This window comes from Chlamydotis macqueenii, chromosome 4, assembly GCF_036417535.1.
Source record: "Chlamydotis macqueenii isolate bChlMac1 chromosome 4, bChlMac1.mat, whole genome shotgun sequence".
Classification (NCBI taxonomy): Eukaryota; Metazoa; Chordata; class Aves; order Otidiformes; family Otididae; genus Chlamydotis; species Chlamydotis macqueenii.
The window spans coordinates 5,507,553-5,531,814 of NC_141559.1; the positions used below are offsets into that span (position 1 = coordinate 5,507,553).

At 41.9% G+C, this 24,262-nt stretch overlaps 1 protein-coding gene across 1 annotated transcript in view; it reads left to right on the forward strand.

Moving 5' to 3' along the window:
- Positions 1–24,262, forward strand: part of CFAP299 (cilia and flagella associated protein 299) — a 159,666-nt gene that overhangs the window by 29,056 nt on the left and 106,348 nt on the right. The window contains exon 2 of the mRNA XM_086746599.1: positions 18,161–18,251. Coding sequence (XP_086602725.1) covers positions 18,161–18,251 — 91 coding nt within the window. The remainder of the gene's footprint in view (positions 1–18,160; positions 18,252–24,262) is intronic.

Sequence of the window (24,262 nt, forward strand, 5' to 3'; positions counted from 1 at the left end):
CATAACCAAATACCCAGCAGTAGCTACTGCACCTGCAAATATCTGAATGTTTGCAAATATTGGGAGCCATGGGGAAATAGTAGTAGTATTGTTTGTTTATTTAGATTTGTAAAGCTTGATTTATGGATCTAATGATGCCACACAGTTCAGGAGATCTTACTCTTACACTGCTTTTTTAATTGTGCAAAGTAAAACCCACATGATTTCAAGGAAAAAAAAAAAAAAAAGGAGGAGGGGGTATTAAATGCACAAACCCCCTTGTACTGACACACAGAACTGGTAAAGCTGTTTTTGTGAACCCGTCCTTTCTGCAGTTCTCTGTGCGCTGTGAGCACTTCGGGGGCTGGCTGTGAAAGCCGGAGATGGGCTATGAAAACATGAACTCGTCTATTCTCCCTCCTTTTACATTCGGCACTGGGGCAACATGAAAATCCAAGTTTATACCTAACTCCTAATTCCTTGGGCCAATTAACAAAAGTTTGGAAGCCCAGGAATTTGTGGGGGTTTCATTCAAGTTCCGATTTCAAGCCATCTTCTGTCATAAAGTAAACAAACGGCAGGATATGCTAGAACTGGCAGATTTCTTTTTCATTTCCTTCAAAATAGTGCTCTGTAGCTGATTGGCTGATATTAACGTCTGCGGCTGTACTTCCCTAAGGAATGTAATTAATATGATTCCACCTGGAATGAAATGTCCCTCGGTTATTTACGACCTGATGAACTGTGTTCTGAACCAGTACTCTCAGTCAAGGGTCGGGGTTCACAACTGGGATTACGTTAGCAGCTCCAGTTGAAACGCAGGCTTTGTATAGTTGTGCACTTGTAGCTGTGTGGCACGTTTTATACATAAAATACCGGCAAATCTCTGTGGCCTTAACTCTCATATAGCTAAAGGCATTGATGGGTATGACTTTGCCATATTGTTTGTGATATTGCTTGTTTAAAAAAAAACCAATTATTTCACCATCAAATATATCTTTTCTCTCTTCCGTCTTTATTTTCCAGATTTTTAGTAAGTTTTCATATTTACTTCTTTCTTTAAACTCAAACTTACTTTAAACTACACAGGAAAAAAAGCAGCGCATTACGTAAACACTTTAGCACTTAGTAAAAGCAAATAAACAAATATTTCCTAAGCTCTTCAAGGGAAGATCTTAACTGAATTACTTGGAAGCTTGAAAAATCATTATTGTTTTCTCATAATTAATAACATAATGAAAGTAAACAAAATAATGGAATTGATTTTAATATAGTTTTCAAAAGTAGTTTAGGAATTAAAACTGCACACAATTCTATCAGTAAGATGTAAGAAATTACTTTTTTGCCTTCAAATGATGTCTTTTATGTGATTTTTGTGGACAGTTTTTCAAGTTAAAAGGGAATGAGAGTCTCCAAGATACACTGAGATCTAGTGTGAAACTTTCTAGCTCAAACCACCTGTAAAATAACAAGTTTATATCTGTACTTTCACTTTGTTTTTCTTAGAGAAAAAGTAATCTAATGCTGTTCTCATTTCTGGAAGTCGCAGGGCAGGTGTGTTTTCTGTCTCAGATGTTCCAGGGCATGGGACTGTTCATTTTCAGGTATTTGATAAAGCAATAGGCAGGATTTGAGCCTGCTTTCAACAGGTAATCCAGAAGTTAGTTATTTGTCAGTATTAAGTTCCAATACACACATCAGTAACCTGCATGGAAAGGCTAATTATTCAGGCTGTTACAAGTAGCTGGCATAACTGATTTTTTAGCTAGCCCGATAACTGATTTTTAGCTAGCCCATAAAGACAAGCATGAGAAGGCGTAAAGCGATGGTTCTACTTGTCCTCTCACCGCGAGGAGATGCTGGTGCATGACTAGTGCTGCAGCACTCCATCGGCGCGGGCGCTGCATCGTGCAAGAGCCGCTCTCGTGCCACGCAGCCATCGGTGAGGCTGCGCACAGGTGACTGCCTCCTTCTTTCATCCCGCTGCTCTGTCACAGTGCAAACCTGTCCCTGCTTTGCAACCAGCCCTTTGAGGGGCTCATAGAAGTTACATGGACAGGCAGTACCCAATTTCATCATAAAATTGGACAATTCCTAGTATCAGGTTAGGTTTCGAAAGGAAGAGTAACCTAAAGAGTAAAACAAAGCAGAGCATTGCCTGTCTGGGCAATGCTTATTTGTTTGTTTTCTGCTTAAACATTTTAACCTCAATGTGATTCTTCTAAATGGGTCCAGGAAGGCTGAAGAACTGTAAACAGGAACCGTATGCTACAAAACCTCAACTTGGAACTTGTATTTGCTTTTTCAAAAAGGCTGCAGGTTTTCTCAATTATAGAGCATTTCTCACTACTATTTAGCTATTCGGAACTATGGCCATAGTAAGATGGATGAGGTTTGAGGTATTATATTAGGGCAAGCTTTATTTCTTGGCAAAATTTCCATTTCTTGGATTAACCACTTGTCTGGGGATATGTATGGAAGCTGAGCACTGTGCTTCCTTTCATCAAACATAATAAAACTACTATTTTATACTTGCAAGCACACATGTAGCAGCATGTAAACTCCTAATAATAGAATTTTAGTTTAATGTAGGGGTTTTTTTTATTGTTATATATTTAAGATGTTGGACCAGACCCACCACTGTTGTCATCTGTGTAGCTCTGCTGAGGTTAACGAAGCTTGGCTGAGAGGCACGACATCTCGATGTCTGGGTGTGTGAGGACTGGAGATGTGGTTCGCTCTTCCCCCTTCCTAAGTGCGGCTCACCTTCTTCCCTGTATGTGCAGTTAGAACTGAAAGCATTCAAATAATGGTACGTTGCAACATGAGTGGTTAAAGGAGCTGATTATTCCAGGACAAGGGTATTGTCATATTTAAGAGAACACTGGTAGTTTATTTAAAAGATCATACTCTCACTCTCCATCTTCCTCTGTTAGCTACTAAAAGTCATCTTCAGTATGTGTGGGCATGTTTCTGAAAACTGTTGGTCCATATTTCCTCTAATATGGCCATAGCAACGTTTACCTTGTCTTTCCTACCCTGTCAGTTCAGCCAATATAGATTCATTTTCTCAACTTTCAAATCCTTTTTTTTTTTTTCTGTGGAGTGAAAAAATCTGTCTCTATTTGCCCAGAAAACATAAATTCAGTGAATATTTCGAAGGCTTTTGTATCTCGAGAGAGATGACTTCCGTAGGCTCTCATACAGGTAGGATGCCCACTCACCCGTCAGCTTTGACAGGTCGTTGGTTGTACAGAGTGTTAGTGCAGCGGTTCTGACTTGGTCTAACTTCAGTGTGCTTTTCAGGTAACGGGAGTTTTATCCCTTGGGAATGTAGCAGAATTAACTGAAAGGGGTGATTTGATAGCTGAGCAGAATAGAAAATATACAAAGCCTTTTTTTTTAACTGCAAGCACAGCATTCTCTAGCAATCAGAGGAAAACGTTTTCTGCAATAGGTAAGTAACTGATTGGACGGAAACTTACTCTGTCAAATACATGCACAGAAATATTTTCTTCAGTCAGTTTGTGCAAAAAGCTTTTTCTTTTGTACCTTGGAATTCAGATCTAGATAAAAACATTAACAAAAAACCTTAAGCTGCTCTGAATTCCCTTGTAATGATGGGTATCCTGCCTAGAAATCCACTCTTGGGCCTTGCAGCGTATGGCATTTGCTTTGGCAGCCATCTCAAAGCTTTGGGAAATTTCTGGAACTTCTTGGGCAGCAGCTGTGAGCCTCGAGTAGGGTGGTAATTGTATCAAGTTGTAGCTTGCCATTTTCAATTCCTTCTCAGTTTGCTCTCCCAGCAGAAAAGGTCTCAGCTGCTTTTTTTTCTTTTTTTTTTTTTTATCCTTTATTTTTTTTTTCATTTAATTGTTGAGTAATGCACAGCTTGAAAAATATCTTGTTGCTCGTAGCCCCAAAATGTGAATGTGTTATGGAATTATTAGTATATGGAGTCAGGAATCAGCCCACTGTTCTAAATAAATTGTTTTGGTGCTGCGGTGTTAAGTTTGTGTGCTGAGGGTAATCTGTGGTTTTCCCATGTGGCAGACGGATAATAGCTGTAATGTTTTCTCTCAGAAGTCTCAGGCACGTCTCACCCTTCTTAGTGGTCCTGAGCATTTCTAGACAACCCCCAGATGCTTTTACCTGCTACTATCCTCATGCCTTGGGATATTCCGTGTGGCCCCGTCTCTGTCTGGTTATCTCTGTGCCAAGTGATCGAGCAGTGCCAAAGCCGGCGTCCTGGCACAGAAATTTGGTCATCCTGTAGTGAAAATGTTAGACTGGTCCTTGGTACCGGTACTTTGGTCCTTGGCCCAAAGACCTGTCAGTTGCAGTTCTGGAGTTAAGTTGATCCTGGAACGGCTCTCAGTAGGCAGCTTGGATGCAACGACCCAGCCTTTAAAGCCAGGTGGATTCGCTGGTGGTGTGTGTCACTGTACCAGTTGACTACTGGAACTATTTTGTTTACTGCTACAGGTATCACCTTTTTCCCTGTTTTCTCCATCTCTCTCTGAACAAGGTCCTGGGGCTCCTTCCTGCTGATGCCTCAGCACATGGCTATCCAGCTCTTCGTGTTGCTTTTTTGGCTTGCTGCTTTGAGCAGCTTTCTTCATAGCTTGATGTTGGGAAGGAGACTCAGGGAACACTTCTCAATTGTAGGTGGAAGAGAGAGTCCCTAGAGCTGTGTATTATCACTAAGCTATTAGCAAGTATGTCGGTTACTGATCAAATAATAGAAGATCAAGGTTTGGTTTTTTTTTTCTGTTATTTTAGTGGAGATCCAGTTTGCAAATAGCAAATTTTCTATGTGGTGCAAAGGAGATTTGATGTCTTGTGACCATTTGCAGCACGTAAGAGTGATTTGCAATATTGGTGGATTAGAGAATTAAGATAGCAGAAACACAGGTTTTCAGTGCTCAAGTCCAGAGATAACCTAGTAAATAATCTGCACAAATTCCTTCCTAAATACCCATTTTGTGAAATAATGAGGATTGAGATGCCTGGTGCTGGATGTTATCTTTTTGGCTATGCTAGCTAGGTGGTATGGAACAAGGCCTTGAGAAGCCGTGGAGATGGACATGTTGAATGAAATTTTGTGAACAGACTTGGTAACCTAAATTGTTCTAAAGATGACCAAAATTTTTTTATAGCTTGGGCCATGGGTTTTGACTTTTAAATGGTGGATGCTCAGCACTTGTTGAAAATCAAGGTCACTTGAAAAAAAACGAGTTAATGACGTCTAGTCACTTGCAGAAATATACACCGCTGTGTTGTCTGCTGTAGCTTTAAATCCCAGTATGTTGCCAGAAGATAACTAGATTTGTGTTACGTAATGTTACGAGTAACCTTTGTTCACAACTCACAAGCCTGGTGCCTAGCACACTGGTCACATTAAAACATCTTCTTGTGCGCAGTGCTTCCTGTTTTCTCCGTTGGGACCAGGAACATCTCTGTGCTGGCCCGGAGGGACTGCCTCTAATGGGGTCTTTGAGGCATAGCTGAGTTGCGTGGGGCTAAAAGAACGGTTAGATTATCCTGAGGAAAATAACGGGTTTTGCTTCGGGCACGTAGGCTGCTGGTGGCCGGTGTCCTCCTCTCGCTTTTCTCTTGTTTTCTGTTGTTAGGTCAGAAGTGAAGGCTGTTAAAAGTGCCTCCTTCTTCCTATAGCCCCTGAGAATGTTTGTTTATTTTTAACTTTTGCTAAAGGAATAGATTGGAGATCTGGAGAGAATGTGCAAAATTAGCTTATTAATTGACTGTGACAGTTTCTGTGGTCATATTTCCTGAAGGCAATAAGTCTCTGAAAGAATCACAAAATAAATCCAGTTTAGAGCTGCACGAAAAGGTTACTTAGATCTTTTACATAAAGTAACTAACAGTACAGTGTAATACTGGGCAGAAAAAAGGCATATGCTAATGGTTATGAAGCAAGGTAGTAAAAATAACGAAAAGTATTATCAGTTAGATAAAAGTCTGTAGTCTCATGGCAAACTCCACTGGATTTAAATAAATTGAACTTAAGCCCAAGTGAGGCATAATTGTATCCGTTACCATTTTAGAAAATTATATGCATGGAATATCTTGCTTTTAGACTTTTTTCAATCTTTTTAATGGTATGCTTGCTAAGACTTTACAAATACTGGACTCTGTCAGCGTAATCCCCTGAAAGCATGCCACAGCCCTTCTGTCCGTGTAAGAAAGGTGGAAGAGCGGAGCAGCCGAGACGTTTGGGCGTTACTGATGAAATCTGGAACTGAGGGCAGTAGGAAAATTTGTGCAGCACCTCTCTGCAAAGGATTTGGTTTAAGCCAGGTCTGTCCGTTCCTCATGCTGAGGGTTAAAGTAGCTCTAAAAGTGTTCCTGTCGGAAGTGAGGAAGAAATTGAGGCAATGAAGATCTGTGGTGATTTGAATTTTTAATTTGATTTTTTTTTTTCCTACCATATACATGATGATACAATATTCCGTCCCAACTGCACAGCTGAAATACATAGTAATTGCTGTTTTGTGGAGCGCTTTTTTGGGCAGAAACACTGAAAAATTCTGTTCTGTTATATGAGAAAGAACAGAAGACAAGAGAAAAGGATGACTTCCAGCTCTCCGGACAATAAACTTCGTAACAGTTTTGCTGGTATACTTAATATCAAATGTATAAATCCCTAAGTGCTGGTGAAGTAGTTTTTGTGCATCAAAGACCGTAGTTGGACTTCAGCCAGTGACTTTTCTGAGTCTAGAAACTATTTGTTTTCCTTGGCAAACTGGAAATGAAGAGGAGGGGGGAGCTTTATTTAAATAGTCAAGTTTTTTTTTTTTAGTGCACAGCAATGTTTCACTACTGTGTTTCTTTTTTATCCCACGTGCTAGTGGGTTATTTTTTATTAACAGTACCAATAAGAAAATATCAATTCACCAGTAAATCAGTGCAACAGTATGTATAATATATTAGTAGTTCAGCATTTAATTAGCATAGACAACTTAAATTTTTACTGAAATGGTTATGAAAGCAAGTTGTCTTTATAGAAGCGTCAGCAAGCTCCTGAGAAATAAAATTGTTTAGAGCTACGAAACTTGGAATCTGCAAATAAGTAAGGTCCTGTGAAATGTTCACAACACTTGATGGATACTCAGCCTAGTCTTGCTTAGGAGACACTTGCCGACGTTAGCGAAGGTTTACTTAAGTTTGGGCTACAGCCTATTTTTTTCTCACTCTCTCAAGACACTGCTTCATCTCCTTCTCCATCGCTACACTTCAAGAAATCTCCTAATCATCAGATTCACAGCCAAACAATTGACCAAAAGCGAAAGCTGAAGCAATGTATTAGTAATGTAGAGGTAGGAATTCCTCCAGAAACTTTTTTTTTTTTTGTACTGGCTCTCAATGAAAATCACTGGACAGTTCTGTAGCCAGGCGGAACTGCCAAACCTCCCGAGCACCCAGAAGAGCTGAGATGCTGCATGTTGGTGGTCATGCTTCTGGCCTTTTTTTTTGGCTAGCAGGTTTTCAGGTAGATCCAGACAAACCAGGCTGTCCCCTCTTCACTCCCCAAAAGCCCCAATCCTGAGAGCAGCCTAGAGAAATCTAGGCTAGATGGGGTATGATCTTGCTGGACATGTACCACTCAAATCTGATAGAAGTACCTGCCACGTGCATCTTCCATTTAGGATCTGTGTGGGCTGAGCTTTTCTTTATTTAAGATGGTAATTTGTAAGGTTAGTCTGTAGATGAACAGCTGTTAATCAGGGCTTCAGAAACTAAGCTGTCAATAATAGGTAATGGTGTATATATACTGCTCACCATTTCCTTCAGTGTGGGAAGCTTTTACTGCAGCCTTTCAGCTCTATACGGAATAACTTGTATGCACAGGGCAAAATCAGTGTTTATTGTAAGTCTGTTGAAAAGACAGGTTCTGATGGCGTGGAAGCTGCCTTTTCAATATCAGTAAGTCAGAACAGCTGAGACCTAGCCTTGTGACACCTTTTACAGTGAAGCAAGTCCTTGAAATGCAAGAAGAAACTTCCCCTTGACACTATGAACTGTACCAGAAAATGGGCAAAACCGTGGTACTGCGAACTGTGTGGTACATAGGCTAAGTTTAATGTTTGAGTCGGCTCGTTTGTTGTGTTTCACGGTAGGCCTGCTGGGTTTGGACCTTGCCTATTCTTTTCTCACATGTGAAGTACCGTGTGCATAGTAGCAGCTGTAATAAATACTGTGTTTTCAGTAATATTCAGTGTTTTTTGTTCTTCTCAGCTGTAAGACAAACTCTAACCTCTGTGTTGTCTTGATTTCTTGGTAAGCATGGTCTGAGCTTGGAAAGCCTTTCACCTGCCCTCCTGTAACCTGTGTTGAGCAATCCACATGCCTGTCTACCGCATAACAGGGCTGTAGGACATCACAGGAGTAGTGAACATGGGGCAAACACAGGTGTGTAACTTCTGGATCCCTTCTCGTTTGCGTAATAGCAGCCGAGTGTCTGAAGCAGAGAGTGGTCAGGCAGCCAAGCACAAGAAAGATAAGAGCGCCTCATTTAAGTGTACTGCCTTAAATATTTTTGATTTGGAACTATGTTTTCTTCCCCTCAGAAAAAGTGGGCATGGAAAATGGAGCATTGTGAGGCGGAGCAAGCAGGTGTGTGCCGGCTCTCCCCATGCCGCTGGAACCTGCATTGGCCAAGTGTCTGTCAGCCATTGCTCCGGCCTCATTCCCAGCAGTAGACTCTGGTTTTTTTTTTGGGTTTTTTTTTTTTTCAGTTATTCTGAGGAAATCTGGGAGCAGCCTCTGGCTGTTGCTCATGTTTCTCAAACCCTTCTTCCTCCCACATTGCCCTCCCCAGTGTGACATCTCTCTATCTAATGCAGCTGGTTTTTGGTAAGGAAGTGAAGGAAGAAGGGAGCAACAAGGAGTTTTCAGCCTGTGTTATACTAAAGCACTGGCAGGGCCTGGTGCGAACCAATTCAACCTGCAAGGCTATTAAAGTTTGTGTAAAAGTGGCAAATGCAGAGGACCTTATTCAGTCTATGGGAATAGCTAAGAGTGATGCTTTGGTTCTCAGTTACTAGAGCAGGCATGGAGAGTGGGTTCAGTGAAAGAATTTGAATCAGATGAGTCGTACCTAATGTTTGGGTAATTGTAATATGATGGTAACCGGCAGCACAAATTGGACAGGCTGTGGAGTGGAAGCAGTTTCTTCAATGATTATTTCTCTGTTGTTGCTTTGTCCGAAAGCAGTTTTTTTATTTGGTGGTTGGAGCACATTCTGTGTTGTACTGGAAGTGGAGGTTATCTGACTTTCGCCCATACTGTTGCACCTGTTAGTAAACTCATGAAAGAAATTTCACAAGCCATCTCTTACTGGCAAATGGCTAGCAAATTTTGGCTGCTATGACCCTGATCCATCTGTGCACCTAAGTAACTATTTTTCCGACGCTTGGGAGTGTACTGGGAGCTCCCCTTCTCTGTGGAAGGCCCGGCCGTCAAACAAGGACAGCGATGTGAGTGAGCCAGGAGGAGAGAGCGTTCGGTGGCTGTCGCTTTGGTGCTGTGTACCTCCTGCTTAGTGGGAGTAGCTCTTTGTAGCTCATTTTCCACAGTTAGAAATTAAGGACTGGACTGCGATACAAAGAGTAAGAAGGGTAATGAGGTGAATGTTGTTTCTGAGAGTTAGAAGTAAGAGTTTTGTCTAAGAACTCCAAGTTTGGGGCAAAATTTTCACAGTTTAAGATAGTTAAATCATTTGGCTTTGTAGGAGAAAGGTAGTAAATGCATTGGGTATCTTGTCAAACCCACTTTGCTGGACAGTCCAGTGAACAGCCTCTTGATAGGTATCTGTATTGTCATATATATGTTTCTCCATTGCTGATAACATCCCAGTTGCAAGTTCTGCCGAGTTTCCAGAAATGTAGTCTCATATAATAAAATTACAGGTGCTTTATTTTTTTTTATACTGAATTAAATTCTTTTGTGACCAGAAAAGGTAAATGTTTTAATACATGTCTTATATAGCTGGTCAGGTGTTTTTGCTGGTTTACATATGTGGTACCATAGTTGCTTTGTTCTGCCTCTCTGCTCCTATTCTGTAACCACTTGTGAAAAAAGTTCTTTGTGATATTAGCTGTCCCACTACTGCCTCTAGGCACATTTTAGTTAAACAGCAAACCTTCGGTTTTGGGTGTGACTTGAAAACCACAGGCACAAATGTGACAGGTAATTTCCTTAGCTCTGTGTCCTTCGAAGACGCTTCCAGGTAATTCCTTGTTAGTTGGGACGCTCCCAACAGTGCCAAGGCTTTGGCACCTTTTCTGGCTTCTGAAAAATTCTCAGTGTAGGGGGAATCATTGAGTGTTGGGCGTCTCTGAGGTAGCTGCTGTAGTGCTCTGCTCCCACTCTTCCCTGTAGCATAGTAAAGGGAAGTTCATGTGCAGCGATCCGAGGACCGCTGGAAGCATTGCAGTGGAACTGTGTACCAATGGCATCTCCATGTGCCCCAGCTTCTTGCAGAATCTGCTGCCATAGTCCCCTCCTAGCTAAACAAAACCAACACAAGGACATAACGGTATAAGGGGACAACCTCCCTCGCTTTCACCTTGCTCATTAAACACAACATGAGAAAGAAACATTTTTCTTCTGGGGAATGTAATTATTTCTGTGAGTTTTTGCAGAAGCTGGGTATTTTCCTTATTACTATCCTAAGCAGAGGGCTTGGAGCCCTGAGCGCTGCTCTCTCCTGCAGCAGTAGCTGTAGCATCTCGCCAGTACCAGGGAAGGGTGTCGCCGCTGTAAGGTACAGTAGCACCGGAGTGTGAGTCTGCCTTTGACGCAAGTGCTGTTGAAAAGTTCTGCAGCCCTGCAGTGCTGTTTGTTTGGACAGAGATTGTCTTAGCTACAGGTGTCATCTCCTTGTTTGGCAGTCATTCTGGAAGATGCCTGTGTCATTCCCATTTTGCTTATCACAAAATGTTGCTCTGTTTCTGTGTTCTTTTAATTTCTGTATTTTAAGGTCAGTTTTTCAGTAATAAAAGCAACAATTATACCAAAGCGAGATTACTTTTGTAGTGTCTGACACAGTTCCCTGAGGTCCTGGCATTTTCGGAGAGAAGTTAGAGGGATGTTTTTTTCCTCCCATTTTTACATTTGGGGGTTGTGTCTCATTCTGCTCTGAGAGCCTAGCAGTTTGACGTGAGTTTTGGAGGAGCTGTTGCTCATGGAGGTAACTGAGCCTGTGGTCCTCTTTCTCCAAATGCTCTTTGATGTGGCCTCGCAGCCACTGAAATCGGAATAAACGTCTCTGACCCGTGTGAGGAGACTGGCTGAGCCTGCTTCAGTCAGCAAAAACATCTCCGACAGACGAGCTGGAACATGTCTCCTTGTCGTGAGCTGCAGCCCTTGCTGCAGTCGTGAGCTGCAGCGTGCTTCCCAAAGTCAGCTGAGCTGAGTCTTGGGTTCAGGACTGCAAGTCCAGTTCCTCCATGCAAAAGGCACAACACAAAGGACACGTGGTTATCTTTTCTCATAGATGGTGCGCTGTGACAGTGGCACTAGGAAAAATCTGTATTTCCTCCCTTCTTTGTTTTAAACGGGCAGCAATGGGTGTATTCTAGGATCTTAACCAGAGATGATAAAGGAACTTTTTATTATTATTATTTTTTAAGTTTGTGAATGTTGGATAAGTGACAGGACTGTGTTACTGGTAGCTTGGACCATTTGAAATATTGGTGCCAGTGTTTTGTCAGGTGTGGGCTTCTCAACACAAGCCAAATCCATGATAGCTCTGGAAAGTGTTCCAGAGAAGTGCATCAGCAACTGGAATGTTATTTAAAAAAAATTGTTTATTCCATGGGGTTTCAAATATCATGTGGTAAGTATAGTTGTTACAGTTCCTTGTTCATTTTATTAAACAATGAAATGCATGCTATTAAGGTTCTTAGAAAGGTATTTCCTGTGTGTTCAATTATGTAACCAGCAATCAAAAACTTTATATATTTTTGTGCCCCAAAGTATCCAAGTAGTTGAAAGTTTAATCTTCTCTTTCTATATAATTCCTAGTCAAATTCCTTGATGTCAGGAATGGCTGTTTTTTTACACAGACACACAAGCAGTAAAAGTATTTTACAAATGAAGTTGCACAAGTAAACGCGTATGCCATGCACCTCAATGTCACTGTGCCCTGAACTATTCCTGTCAGGATCTTGGGGCTAGGAGGCTCAGTGGGAGCTTTTCGGAGGGCTTGTACATTTAGGCTGCAGAGACCACAAAACTGTGAAGGACGTGGTGAAACGGGATGCAGTTGCACTGGACCCAGTTCTGCCCGCGCATGTGCTCCCCTCCCTTGAGGTCAGCACCAAGCTCCTCGCTTACCACGCGCTTACAGCCAGAGCTGGTTCTCACTGTTGTTGAGAAGTTTGGACACGGTTATAGAGATGTTACACGTTTAGAGTACACAAGGTAATGAACAGAGACGCATCAGACCACAAGTTCATTTGTGTTCTGCTCTTAGCCATCCCTTCCTGCTGAGGTTCTGCTCTTGTGATGCCACCCACCTTATGTAATTAAATTGCAAACTGACAGGCAGAGGCTCTTCATACAGATGGTGTTGCCTAGTGCCTTTTGATGCCGTTCTTTTACATTCAAATAAAGTTAAATAATTGTCGTCTTGCATCGTCGTCTTCGTAAAATGTCAGGAGGATCACATGATGGCTTTACCTTTTGGTGTTGCTTATGGCAGCTCCAGGGGAGTGTACATTAACACAACATGTCAAACTGCATGGTAGGATCAGCAGGCTTTATTTTACAAGACTGAACCAAAAATGTGGGTTTTTAAAAAAATCCAGACCTGCTCTTTAATGAGCCCCTTATCATGTTTATTTAGAAATGAAGTACTTTCCCTTTATCTCTAGCTGAAGACACCTGTGTGTGTGGTCATTCAAATCCAGCCTGTGGTGGCAGTTGATGTTCTAGGTGCCGTTTTTGCCTTATCCCTCCAATACAGTGGAAGTGCTGCTGGAGAGCAGAGGACTCAGGGTCAGATTCATTGTATATCTGTGATTTATTTATTTATTTTTAAAATTTTATTCTGTTTCATTTTTGCTTTTTAAAATGGAGGGAAACTTGTAGATGGATTCCAGTAACCATACTTTAAAAGATTTGTGGTTATCAGTATCTGGTGTAATTGCAGTTTGAAGACACTGGATTGTTTCATTAAAATTAAAAAAAGATGGCGTAGTGCAGTAAAAATCAGCCCTGTGTATGTCCTTGCATATGGGTCTTGGCAATGCTGATATACTGCCTTCCTTCTTCATTTATCTGATCCTGGCTGCACGTGGCAGGTCAGCCAGACTGCTTCCTTGCTTTGCTAATCTTTACTGGGATTTTGATGGATGTTGGCTACCTTTCATGAGCTTTTTTTGAACCTCACATCCTGTTTGAGGCCAGTCAGCTGGAAGGGGCAAGTGCACTTGCATCTTTAGGTCTGTTGGAAAGGGCGCAAGGCCTGAGAACGTGAATCAATGGGTCCCGAGCCGGTCAGATACTCCCCCAAGGCAGCCTGCAGACCCACACTGATGTGTGATGAAAGTCATGTTTTACTGTGGGGAGGCGCTGTGTTTTCTCATCCCTGCAGAGAGGACTTGCTAATGGAAAGTGAGCTGACCCAGTTTCCAATTCATGTGACTGAACATAAATGAGCGAGCATTTGTCCACATCACTACTGCCTCTGAACACTTCCCAATGCCTTTTTAAGTGCTGTGCCTCTTGCGAAGTCACAGGCAGCCTTACTCTGTTTGGCCGTCTTGAGCTGGAGAAAGAGAGTCATCCCAGCTTTTCAGACTGGTAACTAAGGCACAAGAAAACAGAGCGAATAGCTGAGCTTGCACCACATATTTGTGACAGAGCGAGATGATGAACTTGGGTCTTTCTGGTCCCAGTCTTATGCCCCGGTCTGTAAGATGTGATCTTGTACTGTAGACTCTCCCCTCTTTTTAGAGCATGCATACCTCACGTAGAGAAAAAAAACACGTCTGATGTCTTGGAACAATGCTCAAGGAATGGTCCTGCCTCGGGACACAAAGCTCTAAGCGTGAGGCATTGGGAGTGTGAAACTTCAGATGTTTCACAATAAAAATTATGTGTCTCAAGATGAGGGAGAAACTTTGGGACTGAGTTCTTAGGCTTGTCTCCCCATTAATCCTGGGGCAGGTGTTTGCAAAACACAGCTGCTTTGGGGAAGTGAGGCGAGAATGTGCATTCCAGTCTGACTTTCTGCCCAACTGGAGCATGGAGCGTACTTCTGAAAGAGTAACAGCATGACTATTAGATGTTCTTCCCATTATCTCAGTTTGATAAAAAGCATTCTTGAGGTCAGCAGGGCTCCTAAAAGTTAAACTACATTGTTCTGTTTCCAACTGTGACTCCAGTGCTCTCAGGAGAAGCATACGTGGGAGAAGATGTAGGAAAATAAAGTAAATGAAGCCCCAGGGAACTGTAAAAAACAATGGAGGAAAAAAAAAAAGCAGTGTACGCTGACAAAATAAGAATCAGGGAGCTCTAACTCAAGTTCAAAAAGAACTTTCCTTCTTTCTGCTTCACTAATACAGTGAAGACAAAAAAACCATGCTGCAAGCAAAAGGCGTGTGAACTGGGAATGCGAGAAGGGTGTGTGGGATGGTGGAAGGTACTAGGAGCTCTTGGAAGGAGGAGAGCACCTTGGAAGGAACAAGATAGTGTGAAAGTGAACGGTTTCATAAGTGAAACTTTGAGCATCATAAAGTGAGAATTGTATGTATGGAAATATAGACAGGAACCAACAATTAATAGTGTTAACATCACTAGGAGTTTTTGTTCCCAAATAAATTCCTTCAGAGAAGTATCCCTTCTGTTTTTGCTGAAGTGTAATACTTCTGTTCAGTATTGCTTCCACTGAAGGATACTGTAGTACAGTGTTAATGCGTCAGTTCATGTATGTGCAGGAAAAGCATATCTTCAGAAGGAGAGAAGTTGATACAGAAATTAGTATTCAAGACAATTAGTTATGGGGCGTTTGCCGCCAGGCTGGTGACAATAATAACACGTCTGAAGAAACATTCTGTGCTATCTTTGGATATGTTGCTTAATCTTTCCATGTCTCAGATTCCCTTTTGAAAATTGAGAAGATCAACCTTCTCCTGTATTTTACTTATTCCACCAGGCTTTTCTTGTCTGGGTGTTGGGTTTCAAAGCTCGCTGGGACAGGAGAGTTGTACAGCACCTAGCGCAGTAACATCCTGCTCTTGGTGTGGGCCTCTACCCTGACGGTACAGATAATAATTAAAAATAACAGAGATAAATAGGGATGAGTGCAGGTGACTGCAGTTGGCGTCACACTGCCTTGGAAAGAGATAACGTTGCCTCACCAATTAGGCTGTTGCTCTAAAGCATCCCTCAGTAAGTATGTTGAGGCATGAACTGAATGGTAGGGGTTGTTTTGGGCACTGCGTGAGTGTTACGGTTATGTGTGTGATGCTGAAGGCACATAATAAATGTGATATATGCTGATAATGAAATATCCTATGCTCTCCTTTTCAAGGGCTGTGGTAACCTGCAAGCATATTTCCTATACTAGTATATTATTTGTAGTCCTCTAGTTTTGCGAATGACCTGATACAGATTTTAGCAAGTAATTTCTTAAAAATTCATTTGAACATCAATTTTTAGGTCATGGCAAGATAAGGAACCCTCATGAGACAGGGCTAGTGTTTGGTGGGTGCGAGAGAATTCCTCACTGCTCCTCTCTGCTCAGAGAACTCCCTCGTCTCGCCTGGCAGGAAGCTGGAACAAACATTACGTGGCCTTCATGAATTCCTAACTAGTCACACCCCAAAATTTCAGGCTGTTTATGTGTGGGGAGCTTCTGCAGAGTGGAATGCCTTGATCTTTTCTTCTCAGTCTCCCCTGTGGTGGTAAACTGGAGTGTGTGGAACGTACGCGCTGCTGTGGCAGGGAGAGAAAAATCTTCTTTCTTTCTCAAAGACTGGCTGGTGACAAAGGCTCATACGGTGTTCCCAAAAATGCTGCATATTCACTATATGAATATGTGGCCTCATTCAGATGAGAGCATGTATATTTGGAATTTGGGAAAAACAGTTTGGTGCATCCTTCTGTCTCCAGCAGCTTGTGATCCTTTATATGCAGTTGATGAAAGTTGAACTGATTTTTTGAAAGCAGTTCAATGCAAATATATGTTTTCAGAAGCTTGCAATTCCTTGTGGGCAGTTCGTCGGGTCAGTTAGTAATTGATTACATTTGGTACTGAAATGAGCCTGGTTTAAGCCACTGTTAAGAATATTCATATGAATATTGTACTGTTTTAACTACCTTAGTTTGAAATCTCCCTTTGGGTAAAGGAGTAAAGTGCACTTCTCCTTTGTGGGCAAGCCCTGAGAAAGACATCTGAGCTGGGATAGCGAGGTGGAGGATGCACACCCCAAGGGACAAAGAAGTGAAAAAGACCGACTCAAACCAATAGCATAACGCATTCATGCAGGAAATTAAGGGGTAACTCCTTGACAGTTAAAAAATCTGGAAGATCTACCAAGTAGCTCTTTGTCCCTAACTCAAGAAATACTTGCTTAGATGCTGGGGTTCTAAGGAAAGGTGAAGTCTCTTGTTGGAACGTGAGATTTAAGTGGATAAAAACACATAATATTTCAGGCACCCATAGTCGTCTTCAGGTTGAAAGTAGGAGCTGCAATCTTCAAGTGAAGTTGGCTAGAATAGTTGGTAAGTGTGGCTTTACAGTTGATTTAGTATTGACCTCTGTCAGAGAAAGACAGCCTTTGGGGGTCTAGAATTATTAACTGGACAGAAACGGGAAAATTTGATACTCGGTTTCGTATCCATCTTTTAGATCTAATCGAGGTCTTGTAATCTATATCTTAGTCTTTCATTTTTGCTTTTACAGTGCAGCAGATGCACTTCTGAAACAGCTTTGAATCAGTCTAATTATGGGTAACAGTGGGTTAGGTGGCCAGAGATTGACCCAATAGCTTTATGTTAGAGTTTTGAAGCTTAGATGCAGCTTTTCACTCAGTTTAAGACGTTACCATGCATGTCTGTAGGTAAAAACTCACTCAAGGGAATTTTTCAGGTTTTGTGGCAACACTTTTGTTTGAAACTTGATGCATTATACGCTTGATAGATCATTATTGATGCTGCTGCATCTGCTTAGATTGACAAATACTACTGCTTTTTATTGAAATATTCACACTGAGATAGTAGGGGGCCGTAATAATCGTTCCCCTTTCAGGTAGATCTGTGCTGAGCTCAGAGGCACTGGTTTGCCCTGGGTTGCCTGAGAGCCCACCTTCTAGTCATCGTTAGCTACTTCAGACGTTAAAAGGAGAAAAGTTCCTGGTGAAGCTACTTAATTGCAGGATTTAGGAAGTCTACCCCTCCTTCTTGTGTGTGCAAACTACACTGGAGTGACTGCAGTGACCCCTGCGGATGGACAAGGGCTTTAGATGAGGCTAAGAGAACAGTAGAAACCATTTTAAAGCATCACATTTTTATTGAAAGGTTTGTGCAATAGTCAGTGCTGTTGTCCGTCTGAGGTGTGTGTTCTGTTTTCCATGACTGTTTGAGTTCTAGGACACTATGTTCAAAGGCTCCCAAGTAATTTTTACTTTATGGCATACCCCCTCCAGTTCTTGTAGAGCAAAATTGTTTTTTCTTGCCATGCTTTGTGTTTAAGGATGCAAAAACTATATTGACCCTGCCCACACCAAGCAGTCTAAGTATGCAGTAGTTCATTTGGTTAGTTGCTGACTGAATACTAAGATATTAAATCTGGTCTAAGTTTATATTGGTACACTGCGAAAATTTGTTATTGTTATGTAAACATGACTTGGACCATACTTCTGGAGTGTAAAATGAGCACTTAGATTACTTCAGATATATAATTGAAAATGTGTGTTAGTGGAAGTCGCCTTTTGATAAACCACTATTATGTCATACATCTGCAGTAGTGATGAATTTTGAAGAGTGATTTAAAGAGTTGTAACAGAACAATCAATAGATAAATTAGCTATAATAGGGGGAGGACTGTCTCCTTGTGTTTACAGAACACTTAACCTAACAGAGAACTCAAAGTCCTTGGCAATAATTAATAGTAATAATTGTACCGTTTTGTTTTATTTTTCTCTAGGTCACTAGCACGTGTCAGGAAAGAACTGAAAGACAATGTTTTGCGGGCCATGGCAGGAAGAGAGGAAGCCAATTGTACAGGAAAAATTTCTGTGAGTACCTATGAAATCACAATCCTTCTTAACAGGTTAAAGAATCTGAGCAGGAAAACAATGTATTTCACAGGAAAACTTAAGGTGGAACATTTGAAAAACATTATTTGATTTCGGAGAGAGATTTTGAAACCTAGAAATTTGTTGATGTCAGTGGTTTTTTTTTTTCTAAATAAGCAAAGCATATGAGAACACTGCCCAGAAGCCTACAAAAGGCAAGTGAAGAGTTGAAGGATACCAGAAGAAAAACAACCAGTGAACTGTATTTTGTTTTCATAAGGAGTTGTAGATGGCTGTCTCGCACAATTCATTCCCACGTGTGCTTGAATAGAGGAAGATGCAGCCTGGTTGTTGGGAGGAGCTCCCTGAAACTCATGAACATGTGTGCAGTTGGAGTTTCCCTGCTGAGTTTTAGTGGAGCGCTGGGTGTGTTGGGTCTGAGATAGGACAGTGCTATGAACATGGGGATGTGCCTCCTGACTCGGCCAGCTCGGACGTGCCGGCAAAGCTGTCTGTGCGTGGTGCCTGCCGGTGCTGTACTTCACCAGGAGCATGCTGGCAGAGGCTGCTCAGGAATCCCTCCTGCTTTGTCCGTCGCTCCTCCACGTTCACAGTGGCATGCTCAGGGGACTGTAGCTGAAGTTTAAACTGCTCTCATAAATACAGTAAATCCTTCAATTTAAAGGCGGGATGGTCCTGTATCCTTGGCTTTTAAATAGCTTTAGTTTTGTACCTGTTTGGTGTACAAGGAGGGAAGTTTTGAGTTTCACAATTTAAGTTCAGTCTGCTTCCATTTAAACTTAATAACACAACTGAAAATGAGCCCAGAATGATCATCCTGGTCTTAGCTGCTGTGTTTGTACAGCATAGTGCTGTTTCTTGCCTCCTTTACGGTATAGCAAGAGCCTGGATTTCTGTCTGTTAGATTGCCTCTCACGTTCAAGGAAAAGAATAAAAGTGACTGTGAAGACAGAGCTGGGCGTTCTGGAAGTCAAAACTGATTGGGATCTTAGTTCACGGTTCTGCTTGCTTAGGGAGTTGATCAAGCATACAGTAATGATTTTTTTTCTTTCCTTCAACTTTCCAATTTGAAGTAGAAGCATAACTTCCCACCCTCCCTCCCTCCCATAATTCTAGGATCAATGTTTTTCTTTTACAGCTAGCTAAGTAATCTCTAAAATATGCAGAGGAGATGCTGCCTGAAGTGTGGTTCCACAACATATGTGAGCAAGCTTTCTCATGAAGCTTCAAATACCTGGTGGTTTCAGCTGCCTGACAAATATCCTGGGAACTGTGCTGCTTGGGATATTTAGGGATTTCTACATGAGAAATAGGACACAAAAGGTTAAACGTATGGCAGAAATGAGATGAGGTGGAGCACTGCCGTGATGGTTTAGCCTTGAAAATGGAAGCACTCTGACTTGGTCCACATACTTACCGTAATGTTTAAGTGGAAAAAAAATAAAATTGCTAATTGTAGCACCTTACTCTTGTAGTTCCCTTTCTGGCAGTGGTTTTCAGAGCATTCTATGAAAGGAAATGTAACATTAATTTTACAGATGGGGGCACTACTGAGTTACGCAAAATCCCTTCAGTGCAGAAAAGGGCTGGCAGTTTATCCTAATGGGTATTCTGACTTTATGTCAAGGCAGCAGGGTTGAGCCCAGCGTTTTGCAATGGCATTGATTCCAGTCCCCTTGCTGTGCTGACGGCGTGCTGCGTGGATCTAGGGATTGGAAATACGGGAAACGAAACAAGTTTTCCTGTTAGCGTGGAGGGCCTAAGGAAGGCACTGGGAAGAGCTGAGGTCGGTAAAAGGCTTGAGTCTCATGGGCACACTGCGGTAGCATTCACTGAACACCTGAAACTGGATCCAGCGCAGTCTGGGAGCTGCTGGAAGCTTCTGTTAGAGATTCTCCTCCCTGGGTGAAACTTAACCCTGAGAAACCTGGACAGAAAATGGTAGAATAGGTTCATATGCTTAAAATGATGTGTGGGTTGTTTTGGTGTTTTTTTTTTTTTTTTTTTTAACTCTTTGGGTTTTCTAAATCAAAAGAGTTGTTTTGGGGGATTTTTTGTTTCCTTTTAGCGATGCTCTGAGGCATGTCTTTATACACTGGAGCTCGTTTAGTTCCCCTCTCTGCTCTTGTGCTGTGTACCCATATGCTGCTGTGGCAGAGGGTACGGAGACAAGAAGGTGGGAGCTACCGTGGCGGGGCTAAGCAGAGCTTGGGTTCAGAAAGCACCAGTAAGGCTTTAGGGCTCTACTGGTGTGCTACATGTGGGGCTCTAAAAATAAAGGTAGCTAAATTATGGACTAGCCTTTAAAATGAAAATAAAAAATAAGCAGTAAGCGCCCCATCGCAGTGAAGACGGCTGCTCTCAGTTGCCAGGTTGCCAGGCCTCCTGCAGTGGTACGCTTTCCAGGCCCCCACACCAGTTTCTGGTTGTGTATGGAAAGTTTTTGGAACAGTGAGTATTCTTACAAGCTATTCCGTACATCCCTAGATATACGGAATCTATCTCTATATATAATGAAATTTGTCAAATGTGCAATTTCAGCCTCAGCTTGCTCTGTCCCGCAGCTTGCTGGTTTACAGGGGACCCCATAATGTTTCCTTAAAATGTGGGAGTGCATTTCAGATAGCAAATCGGAACGTAAACCTGTTAGCTGCAATCATAAATACACACAAAAGACATTTTTTTTTTTTTTTGTTTGTTTGTTTTTTTTTTTTTTACTATTGCATACCTAATGAACTAACAGAGAGAAGGTATTCCCTTATGAAACTGTATCTGGATTTTTTTTTAAATCTGGACAGTGCCACCTCTGTTATTATTAGGCCTGTAGACAATTCTGTGTGTTTATAGGGATTGTGCCTGGGCTCTAAGACTATGTAGGCTGGTTGCTGAGAAGACCAGCCTGCCTAAAGAAAACACCTGATGCTGCCGGCGAGAGCTCTGCTGGTACATGGGGACTCTGAGAAATCCACCTGTGCCAGAAGATGGTTCTCTGTTGGTCTTTTCTGGATATGCAGATAGTTTTTAAAAATAAACGTGAGCTGCAGGGTGAGTTAACTGATAGGCTGCTGATAGGTTTTGGCAGTACTGGTGAATTCTGTGTTCTCATAAGGGAGAATTCGCCTGAAATCCTGTGCAAGTCCAATGATGGGATGAACTCGGCAGGCGGACGGGTTTTGACTTCTTTACACAGGTGTATGTTTACCCTGTCTAGCCCTCACCTATACTCTGGTATGCATGAAATATTACTGTTTTTTTCAAGGTGATAAAGGGCTCTGTGGATATCATAGTTTGTATTTACAAAAGCCTTAGGAAGTTATGCAATACTCAGGAACTCCTTTTTGTGTCCTGCGGCAAGTCTCTCAGTTACTGGATGAATACCTGGAAGGTGATCTTCTGGGAGAGGCTTGGGACAATGGGGCAGAGAGGAAGACTACAGCTATACTTGATGTATCTGAGGATGTAGGTCCCATGTAAGCTTGGATTTGGATTTCATGGTGATCGGAACGAGTTATAGTTATGTTCCTGTGGGCATCGATGCTGTCATCAAAAGAATTTAGGTGCTTCAAATAATTTGGTGGAATTCGTTGATGGAAATTAGTAAGCTGATGCTCCTCTAACCCTGATGTTACTCTTCTCAGTTGTGTGAGAGCTACAAACGGGAGACCAGATGGAATTCATGCCTAGTAGAATGGAACTTGTTTAGTTTTTTCTGCAGTGAGTATTGGCTGTCAAAGCAGTTAGATGGCTGGGCCTTTTGGGTGTTGAAATGTGTGTTACTGAAGCTGTATAAAAGCACTGGTTACAGCTCGTTCCTTCAGCGCCGTTCAAAGCAACCCCTGGAGCTGGCTTGGAAAAGCTTGTGGATTAGGCAGTTTCTAATATACCTGTTTCCTGTGTCGAAAACTTGATGAAGCGTAAGATTGCATTGTATGTAATCAACGATATTGTGCTAACGTGCTCTTTTTTCCCTTTACTGGTTCCCAATGTTTATGAAGGGTTCCATCTCAAGAAGAAGAGAGTATTATAGAAATGTTCATTTCTCTTTAACCGAACCCCTATTTGTCTGTTTAGTAAATTGCTACGGACGTTGCATGAGTCATGTAGGGAATCGTATCTTAATTTCAAACAAATAACTTCTGCCCTTGAAATACAGTATGCATCTATCAAATTCCATGTCGTTGGCAAGAGTGTAGTGTGAAAGAAATGAAACTGTTTCCTGGATGTATATGTAAGCTTTTTATTTAATCTCTGGAAGGCTTAGTATGCATTTCTCCCCAGTTAAAAGGAGGTAGGGATGTATGGAAATCAAGTTACTTGTTGAGATTTCTTGTGCAGATGACAAGTGGAACATTTTTCTCTTTATATTTATCACCTGAAGTCACGGGTGTGGTTGCTACTGTTTGTGTGCTGTATGCCGATGCACACAGCAGGTGTAGCGGAGTATAAAAGCACTTGGAATGCTTAGAACTGGGACTGCTGGATCCAGAGTCCTCTGCACCTCAAAAGCAGCTGTTGGGGACCTGCCTGCACATTTATGGTGGTGTTTTATTTCTGTGGTTTCACTTGGAGGGTCACGAAGTACTGGCAAAAGAGAGAGGATAAAACAAGCAAAGAATGTTACTTAAAATGTTATACAGCACACTAAGGCAGCTCTTCAGTGTGATTTCTCTTTGTCTTAATCAAATCTGTTCTGGAGAAAGATACCTTTAAAAAGGCTAGTTAATATAATTGGGTTTTTTTCCCCACAAGTTTCCTTCTCTGTAAGTTGTAGGTGCAGTATCATGGAAAAAATCATTCTATTTTTATTGTGATGTGTGGATTGTAGATTATTTTAAATGCCTAAAGATTGCATCATTTGGTGTAGTGTATGTTTTCTGTTGGAAGACTGCAAAACTGGCACACCATGTAGAAAAGCATGTGGAAAAGGAAGCGAAGTATAGAGCATCTTTTATTTCTTCATTCTTTTCTGCAATTTAGCAAAAGGGAAGCCAAAGTTAGGAGAGTTGAGTACATTTTATAGAATACTTGAATTGTGTCATGTTAGCGACATAAGAGCTGTGAGTAACTGGAAATAACTTGTGCTGTGGCAAATGGTCCTGTTGCAGATGCACTGACAGCAAGGCATGGGGCGTGTTACTTGAGCGGTTTTAGCTGTCATCTGGAGACCTCAAGGTTCGCTTATCATTCCGATCAAAATGCATGATGTTTAGTAACTGCTATTAATTCAAGGCCAATTAAGCTCCCTTTAAAGAGCTTGTAATTGGTTTCATTTGTCTGAGCAGGAGTTTTGGGTTCCTCATAAAGACAGCTTGAGGGACTAATGAGTGCTCGGATGCACGTATGTGACGCTGTGTCTACGTTAGGATGAGGAGAGCGCTTTGAAACTCTCTTAGTGGGCCCCTCTTACCACACGTTGGTCTTGCACCGCAGAGCAATCTTGGAATGCACCTATTGTCTACAACTGGAAAAAAAGAGATGTTAAACAAGAAGCTGGGCTCCAGGGCCACCACTGTCCTTTTACAGATAGCCGGTTCTTGGGATCAGACTAGCGCTACTGTGACGTAAAGATCCCAAAACGCGTACATTGTGGGGATGTGGGGTCTCTGGCTCTAGGTGTTTCATTCCTGAAGTCCTGCTTTTCCTGTTGCATGATTGTCCAGTGTAAAAGTAGCCTGAGGTCTCTCCTGAATAGGACCTAGATGAGTGCCAATTTTTAACTTCTTAGTAGATCTCCTACATGCAGCCAACCCAGTAAAGAATGCTGGGGAAATAGGTGGCATTACAAATGCAGTTCTAGATGTATAGTGCAAATGTAAGTTGCAGTTCAGCTGACTGTATTAGTGACAGTAGGATGTGTTAAACACCAGCACACCCAATGGAAAACTTCCATTGTGGCCTGTTAGCTTGCAGAAATAAAATTCTCAATAGGAAGAGGACTCCTTGAAATGGTTAATGCTTTGCTGAATCATCAGGGAGCATCGATGAAACAC